The sequence below is a fragment of the Scyliorhinus canicula genome, chromosome 13 (assembly GCF_902713615.1).
Source record: "Scyliorhinus canicula chromosome 13, sScyCan1.1, whole genome shotgun sequence".
NCBI classification, from domain to species: Eukaryota; Metazoa; Chordata; class Chondrichthyes; order Carcharhiniformes; family Scyliorhinidae; genus Scyliorhinus; species Scyliorhinus canicula.
This window is the reverse complement of record NC_052158.1, coordinates 26,488,515-26,498,006: the sequence shown is the minus strand read 5'-3', so window position 1 is coordinate 26,498,006 and position 9,492 is coordinate 26,488,515. Positions and strand designations below refer to the sequence as shown.

At 48.3% G+C, this 9,492-nt stretch overlaps 1 protein-coding gene across 1 annotated transcript in view; it reads right to left on the bottom strand.

Annotated features, from left to right (window-relative positions):
• Positions 1-3,989: 3,989 nt before the first annotated feature.
• Positions 3,990-9,492, bottom strand: part of LOC119975761 (phostensin-like) — a 48,676-nt gene continuing 43,173 nt past the window's right edge. Inside the window, exon 3 of the mRNA XM_038815588.1 lies at positions 3,990-6,667. Within this exon, the coding sequence (XP_038671516.1) occupies positions 6,651-6,667 (17 nt within the window). The 3' untranslated portion in view covers positions 3,990-6,650. The remainder of the gene's footprint in view (positions 6,668-9,492) is intronic.

Genomic DNA, 9,492 nt, shown 5'->3' with positions numbered 1-9,492 from the left:
GATTGGAGGGTTATGGAGAATGGGCGGGTCGGTGTTGATGTCATGATGGGATCAGCCATGATCACATTGAGGGTGTTTAGGCTCTGGAGGCTAAATTGCCTACTCCTGCTCCTAGGTCATGTGTTCTAGGGAGGAGATGCTGTGGCTGATATTGCAATTTAGTGGTCTGGAGCATTGTAGGTAACAAATGAGGAACGTATCAGCCATGATCGAATGGCGGATCAGATTCGATGGGTCGAATGGCCTAATTCTGTTCCTATATTTTATGAACTATTTTTCATCCACTGTTTTATCCACCAAAATGTGTTTCCAATCAACCTGCTCCAGTTCAACTTTTACACCCCTAAAATTTGCCCTTTTCCAGTCTACCTTAATCGATGACTGATTTTCATCCTTTTCCAACTTAATATTGAATCGCATTATATTATGATCGCTATTTCCCAACTGTTCCCCCATTCTGACGTGCCCTGTCTCATTTCCTAGGACCAGATTCAGCACAGCTTGCTCCCTGGTAGGACTGGACATGTACTGTTCCAGAACATTCTCCTGCACACACTGCAGGAATTTCTCCCCTTCCGTGCGCCACATTCTACCCATTTCCCAGTCTACCGTAGAGTAATTGAAATCCCCACTATCACAACCCTACTTATCCTGCAGGTTTCCATAATCTGCCTACAAATGCTCTCTTCCACTTGCTCCCCACTATTTGGAAGTCTATAATAAATACCAAACAAGGTCACGGCTCCTTTCATGTTTCTCACCTCCAACCATATAGATTCTAATTCAGGCATTGCATCTCATTCAAGGGCCATGATACCATTTTTGACCAAGACTGCTACGCCTCCTCCCTTTTACCCACCTTTTTCTTTATAAATGTTTTTTATCGGATTTTTGAACAAAGTATATTTGCCATTCTGTACACAGGATATATAGAAGAGAAGGGCACACACACACAAATCACAAAGGGAGAGGAGAAAAGAAAAAAAACCCAGTAACAACAGGAGAGAAGTACAAAGTCAAATAATGTAACTGGTGGGGTATAATGCACCCGCCCAGCCGCAGCAACTCTGTACACTTGGCAAAATTATTTACACACATAAGTGGGCATCTGTTTGTGGGGTGGGAGGGGGGCGGGCAGATATACATTTGGGTGCCGGAGAGACAATTACGGAGGGCAATACTCGAATGGGTCTGGTGCTGGTGTTGTTCCCTTGCTTCTCCCGGACGGATTTCGCTGCCGTTGTCGTCTCGTGCTCACTACCGCTTCAGCCGGACCTCCCGTCTTCCGCCTGTATTCTCCTTTTTCTCTGTTCCTGTGGATGCCAAGTTCGTTAACATTTCCCTGCCTCCCCCCCACCTACCTCCCTGGCTCTCCTCTGTTGTTCCCTGTCTCTTCCCTCTTCTCCCCCCCCCCCCCCCCCCCCCCCCGCCACTTTACCCACCTTGTCCCTACTAAAAACCTTGTAACCCGGGATGTTAAGTATGCAGTCCTGTTGTGGTTTGAACCACATTTCTGTCACTGCTACTATGTCATATGGCCCGAAAGCAATTTCTGCTTCCAGTTCCCCAATTTTGTTCACCATACTCCGTGCATTTACACACGTACAATTTAACGCTGCCCTTATCTCTTTCTTGCCCTTTGGGAGACGACCATTTTGTTGTTCATGCCAACACTCAAGCCTTCCCTCAACTCCTTTTCCCTGATCCCCATCTTCTCTCTTTTGCCCTCTCACTGGTACTTCTAAAACTCGGTCCATTAGTCAGCCCAACCCCCTGCCTTTAAATCCACCCCCACTACACTATTATAGGGAGATGAAATGCTGTATAAACCGCTAGTTTGGCCACAGGTAAAGTACTGTGTGCAGTTCCAGTCACCACACTATAGGAAGGATATGATTGCACTGGAGAGGGTACAGAGGAGATTGACCAGGATGTTGCCTGGGCTGGTGCGGTTCAGCTATGAACAGACGCTGGTTAGGCTGGGGTTGTTCTCCCTAGAGCAGAGAAGGCAGAGGGGGGACCTGATCATGGTGTACAAAATTATGAGGGACAAAGATAGGGTAGACAGGAAGCGACTTTTCCCCTTACTTGAGAGATGAATAACAAGTGGGGCATATATTTAAGGTAAGGGTCAGGAGATTTAGAGGGAATTTGAGGAAAAACCTTTTCACCCAGAGATTGGTTGGAATCTGGAACTCACTGCCTGAAAGGGTGATTGAGACGGGAAACCTCACAACATTTAAGAAGCATTTAGATGAGCCCTTGAAAACCATGGCGCACAAGGCAATGGACCAAGTGCTGGAAAATGGGATTAGAATAGATCGGTGCTAATGGTCAGAGCATATCTGATGGGTCGAAGGGCCACTTTTTGTGCATTTTGGGGTATCAATGTAATATAATTCTGCCCCCCCTTCTCCCCCAACACTGGAGCTCGCGTGGGTTTTTATTCCCTCTGCTGTGTTTTTTTGAAGTGACAGGTATGGTGTATACTCTTTATTGTTGACCATATCCTGTTTTGGTGCAAATGGGTCTTGTAACCGTGAAGGGAACATTTTGGGGATATTTGTAGCGAGTCCTGTGATGTGTTGTAGCTGCTTCACATTGAGACCTATGGCTCCTTTCTCGTTTTCCTTGTTTTATTGCTGTTTGTAAAAACGATTGAAAATAAAAATACATTTTAAAAAAACATGAGTACTGGGCCATTCAGAGGCAATGTCAAGAAGCACCTGATCTCTCTCCTCCACCACCCCCCACCTGCCTACCCATCTCAAAAAAACTGTTATTCTGAGGGCCAACTGAAAATTTCAAAGCGGAGATCGATTTGTTCGGTTATGTGTGTTGAGGGCTACAGAACCAAGGTGGAGCGGGAGGCAAATGGAATAAGATACAGGTCAGCCGTGATCTAACAGAATGGCATAATGAGACAGAGGGGCTGAATGGCCTTCTGTCCCCTTTGACAGCTGAGGAAAGTGCTCGAGGAACAAGGAGAGAGTTTGAATTGACTGCAAAGGTATCCAGCCCCGATCCGGGAGGCAGAGCTCGATCTCCCTTAACACTGAACAATGGGCTGGAAAATCCCACCCTTTACACTCTCATGGAATGTGGGCTTTGCTGGCTAGGCCAGCATTTGAAGCCCATCCCTAATTGCCCCTATAACTGAATGGTTTGCCAGGCCTGTAGGTCACACCAGATCTCCTTCCCGAAAGGGACATTAGTGAACCAGATGGGGATTTGTTTTAAAAAGCAGCAATCTGGGCAGCACGGTGGCACAGTGGTTAGCATTGCTGCCTACGGCGCTGAGGACCCGGGTTCGAATCCCGGCCCTGGGTCACTGTCCGTGAGGAGTTTGCACATTCTCCCCGTGTCTGCGTGGGTTTCACCCCCACAACCCAAAAGATGTGCAGTATAGGTGGATTGGCCACGCTAAATTGCCCCTTAATTGGAAAAAATAATTGGGTACTCTAAATTTATTTAAAAAAAAGCAGCAATCGATGGTTTACTGAGACTAGCCTTATAATTCCAGACAAATTAATTTAATTCAAATTGTGGATTGGAACCCGGGTCCTCGGGGCATTACCGTGGGCCTCTGGATTACTGTTCCCGTGACATTACCACATTCTGTCCCTTACCACACCAGAAGAAACCTCCCCACCAGGACGTAAGCCCCTCTGCTCTGTTAGGGTGACACCTGCGCAGGCCCCATCTCTCGTGAACCAGTCCCAATGTACCAGCAATCTTAACACCCTCCCTCCCCTGCACCATCTCTCCAGCCACGCTCTATCCTCTTGTTTCTATCCTCGCCAGCACATGGCACCTGGGAGGGAGGGGGGAAATCCGGAGATTCCTATTCATCTCTTTCCAAGCTCCCCAGATTCTGCCCCCCCCCCCGGATCTCATCCCTCTTCACCCGTCTTGTTGGCACCAAGAATGAGCAACGCCCTCAGGGGGCGAGGGCGAGACTCAAAATAACTAACTTCAGAACCTGTAGCCCAGGTGCCAGTTACAAAACTTTATTGAGGATGAGGCATGCGTACAGTTTAAAGGATGCAGAATGCGAGGTTCGAAGTGCTGGCGTGCGATGTTAAACCGTTCATATAGAATTGATACAGACATCATATATATATATATTTTTTTAAAAAAGCAAACAAACAACATAGATTGTACAAAATTGCTCGTCACGGGTTGGAGCCTCAGAAGCCTAAAAAAAACACAACAGCTGCTGAGCCAATCGGGACATGGCTTTGATATAAAAATAACATCATCCAGTGATGCTGTCCGAGGTCGGATACAGAAATTCCACATCCAGACCAGGCGATGGGGATTCCGCGGCCGCCTCTGGAAAAACGGAAAGTAATACAAGTGCAAATCAAATAACATAGAGATTTAAAATCACAAACCGATGTTGATCGTTCATCACACCCTCCTAGACTGACTCCCAGGCTAGCTGTGCGGCAGGGGAAATCCCAAGTTGCTTTCAAGTTGATTTCAGGATGATTGCAAAATGGTTTTATAAGGCTGATTCAGAACTGGAGACAAAGAAGTGATTTTGAGACAGGTTCATAGATCGCTGGGAGAGTCTGGTGATTTCGTCGAGAATCCAGTGATTGCAGAGAGAATTCTGCAATTGCCGGGAAGAATCCAGAGATTCTGGGTTGAATTCAGTGATTGTGCAGGAAGAATCCAGAGATTCTGGGTTGAATTCCATGATTGCATGGGAAGAATCCAGATATTCTAGATTGAATTCTATGATTGCACAGGAATAATTCAGTGATTGTGCAGAGAATCCAGTCATTTTGAAGGAGGCAGGGGAATGTATGAATTCTGTGGTTGTGGGGAGAATCTGTGATTTCAGAGTGAATTCAATGATCGCAGGATGAATTCCATGACTGGAGGAAGAATCCTACTTCTGGGTACATTATGATTTTAGGGAGAATTCTACGATGGCGAGACGTCCCTGATTTCAGGGTGAATTCTGTGGAGAATTCTGTGATGGTGGGAGGATCCCAGGGCTCCCATATGCAAGAGATTCTCTTTTTCCTGCACAGTCTCGGTTTATGTCGACACCTGCAAGGCCCCGAAGGAGCACGTTCCCCCTGATCCTGATGTGGCGATGGCGACAGTATTTGCTTGTCCCGATCCGTAACCTGGTGCTCCTGCCTCACTGCTTTTAGCTAAATCAAGTCATGTGCTGAACATGCTGCTGCCAACGGGGCAGTTGAAGTGAGGGGAGGAAATTGGTGATGTGTTGAACTGGGGAGGTTAGAGAAATCTATACATTCTACAGCCCAGACAAAGCAGAGGTTCCGTCAAGTCACGTGACAAAGGAGATGGAAATGGCTCCTTTGTTGTACAAGACTGGACACTCATGTTGTTGATAAATTTATGGGTTGAACATTTGGGCAATGTGCAAAATCCCAACCACCGAGCCCCCCCCCCCTCCCCTCCCACCCCATCCAGCAACAAAAAGCAGTTCCTATACGCCTAAAGAGGCATAATCATGGGGTAGATGTTGTATCCAGATCCGCTCACGGTGAATCACAATGAGACCTCGCAGTCTTTTTAAAAAAGTAAATTTAGAGTAAGCAATTTTTTTTCAATTAAGGGGCAATTTAGCGTGACCAGTCCACTCCACATCTATGGGTTGTGGGGTGAGACCCACGCAGACCTGGGGAGAATGTACAAACTCCACACGGACAGTGACCCAGGGCCAGGATCGAACCCGGTCCTCAGCTCCGTGAGGCAGCAATGCTAACCACTGCGCCCCCCTAGACCTCGCAGTCTTATCCCAGATTCGGTGTCCCCGGGGGTCTGCCCATGTCTGAATCAGTGCTCGCGGAGCCTGCGGGCTTTGGTCGAATCCCCATCCCTTCCCCTCCCGACAAGAATCTGGGATATTTAATGCGCCATTTGCCAAATATCCTGTCACATCTCGACTGGCATCCTGAGAACTTCCTCTCATGTCGCTGAGCTGCCTCCCCCCCCCTTACACACAGGATGGAAGGGAATTGGGCCATTCTTGGGGCTAGCAACCCCATTATCAGCCACACACTGCGCACAAACACAGATGTTGCTATGGAAACTTGCCTCCTCTAGAGGCCCAAGTTCTTGAAGAAATTCAAATAATCCAGCCTATGAAGCTATAAAAAAAAGTAGAGAATGTGGCGAATCGCTTACAGCTCACATTTTGTTGTATAATAAAAACATGAAAATTCAGTCCCCTGGAGATCGGACGCAAACAGGCCTGATGTCTGTCTTCTCCTGATAAGGTAACCTGAGGCCCCGTTGACCTACTCGAGTTCAGTTTATTCCTGAGAAAAGTCTGGCAGAAATTGGCCGCAGGGTAACTCCAGCGGTTTATTAAAAAAAAAAAGAGTTGTTTGCTGAGGTTCCACTGGATAAAATGCAGGAACAGGTCCCGATCGGATAAAACATTCTTGTCTCCCAGTTTATACTGGTGTTCGAGGTACACAAGACCAGTTTGGACTAGCATTTCCAGTTCCATGTTTTTCCTGCATTTTCCCTCTGGGGTAGGATTCTTTGTTTGTTCTTTTCCTTGTCACAAGGTCCTCAGCAGCTTATACGAGAGCGAAAGCAGAGTTATGGCAGTTCCAAAGAGGAAGGTCCTGTCAACGCGCTGGTAGGCTGTGTCATCACCTACAGCTTTTATCTGCAGAGAAATAAGAGTAAAAGGCATGACTGTTAGTCAGCGGCAGGATCGTGCACTCAGGGAATGTTCTTGGAGGGAGGATGGATCAAGGCTTGCAGACAAACCGAGATGGACAGAGGATCAAGACTCCCTCTACACTGTCCCCCTGAAACACTCCCAGGACAGGTACAGCACAGGGTTAGATACAGAGTAAAGCTCCCTCTACACCGTCCCCCTGAAACACTCCCAGGACACGTACAGCACGGGATTAGATACAGAGTAAAGCTCCCTCTACACTGTCCCATCAAACACTCCCAGGACACGTACAGCACGGGGTTAGATACAGAGTAAAGCTCCCTCCACACTGTCCCCATCAAACACTCCCAGGACAGGTACAGCACGGGGTTAGATACAGAGTAAAGCTCCCTCTACACTGTCCCCCTGAAACACTCCCAGGACACGTACAGCACGGGATTAGATACAGAGTAAAGCTCCCTCTACACTGTCCCCATCAAACACTCCCAGGACACGTACAGCACGGGATTAGATACAGAGTAAAGCTCCCTCTACACTGTCCCCCTGAAACACTCCCAGGACACGTACAGCATGGGGTTAGATACAGAGTAAAGCTCCCTCTACACTGTCCCCCTGAAACACTCCCAGGACACGTACAGCACGGGATTAGATACAGAGTAAAGCTCCCTCTACACTGTCCCCCTGAAACACTCCCAGGGCAGGTACAGCACGGGATTAGATACAGAGTAAAGCTCCCTCTACACTGTCCCATCAAACACTCCCAGGACACGTACAGCACGGGATTAGATACAGAGTAAAGCTCCCTCTACACTGTCCCCCTGAAACACTCCCAGGACAGGTACAGCACGGGGTTAGATACAGAGTAAAGCTCCCTCTGCACTGTCCCCCTGAAACACTCCCAGGACACGTACAGCACGGGATTAGATACAGAGTAAAGCTCCCTCTACACTGTCCCCCTGAAACACTCCCAGGACAGGGACAGCACGGGGTTAGATACAGAGTAAAGATCCCTCTACACTGTCCCATCAAACACTCCCAGGGCAGATACAGCACGGGGTTAGATACAGAGTAAAGCTACCTCTACACTGTCCCCATCAAACACTCCCAGGGCAGGTACAGCACGGGGATAGATACAGAATAAAGCTCCTCTACACCGTCCCCATCCAACACTCCCAGGACAGATACAGCATGGGTTAGATACAGAGTAAAGCTCCCTCTACACTGTCCCATCAAACACTCCCAGGACAGATACAGTATGGGTTAGATACAGAGTAAAGCTCCCTCGACACTGTCCCACCAAACACTCCCAGGGCAGATACAGCACGGGGTTAGATACAAAGTAAAGCTACCTCTACACTGCCCCATCAAACACTCCCAGGACAGGTATAGTACAGGGTAAGATACAGAGTAAAGCTCCCTCTACACTGTCCCCATCAAACACTCCCAGGACAGGTACAGCACGGGGGTTAGATATAGAGTAAAGCTCCCTCTACACTGTCCCCATCAAACACTCCCAGGACAGATAGAGCACGGGGTTCGATACAGAGTAAAGCTCCCTCTAAACTGTCCCCATCAAACACTCCCAGGACAGGTACAGCACGGGGTTAGATACAGAGTAAAGCCCCACTACACTGTCCCATCAAACACTCCCAGGACAGGTACAGCACGGGGTTAGATACAGAGTAAAGCTCCCTCTACACTGTCCCCATCAAACACTCCCAGGACAGGTACAGCACGGGGTTAGATACAGAGTAAAGCTCCCCCTACACTGTCACCATCAAACACTCCCAGGACAGGTACAGCACGGGGTTAGATACAGAGTAAAGCCCCACTACACTGTCCCATCAAACACTCCCAGGACAGGTACAGCACGGGGTTAGATACAGAGTAAAGCTCCCCCTACACTGTCCCATCAAACACTCCCAAGACAGGTACAGCACGGGGTTAGATACAGAGTAAAGCCCCACTACACTGTCCCATCAAACACTCCCAGGACAGGTACAGCACGGGGTTAGATACAGAGTAAAGCTCCCTCTACACTGTCCCCATCAAACGCTCCCAGGACAGATACAGCACGGGGTTAGATACAGAGTAAAGCTCCCCCTACACTGTCCCATTGGGTTGCCGGGATATGGCTGGCTGAGTGGCCTAGGTGCCCTGCTGTTTCGGAAATTCGGTGCAGACCCAATTGGGCCGAATGGTCTCCTTCTGCACAGTAGGGATTCTATGGAGAGTAAAGCTCCCAGAACACTCTTTCCCAGCCAGGTGCTGTGTGGTAGTTGGATTTCCTTTCTGCCAGATGGGGTGCAGCTGCTCATGTCCACCCTCTGCAGCATGTTACATAAGGAAGTCAGAACTTGGAGCAGGAGTGGTGTGTCTGGCCCCTCGAGCCTGCCGCACTATTTAATAAGATCATGGGTGATCTGATTGTCGTCTCAGCTCCACTTTACTGTCGTCCCCCCCAATAACCCTTGACCCCCTTGCCGATCAAAAATCTGCCTGACTCTGCCTTGAATATAGTCAATGACCCAGCAGCCTGCACTGCTCCCTGGTAGAGCATTCTAAAGGTTCACAACCCTCTGACAGAAGTTCCTCCTTGTCTCTGTCTTAAATGGGAGAAGCTACATTTTGAAACTGTGCCTCTTAGTTCTGGAGTGGCCCATAAAAGGAACCACCCTCTCAGCATCTACCTGATCAAGGCCCTTGTATCTTATAAACTTCAATACGATCATCTCTCTTTCTGCTAAACTCCAGTGTATGTAGCCCTTACCTTTCTTTATGATCTTTCATATAATAGAATCCATACAGTG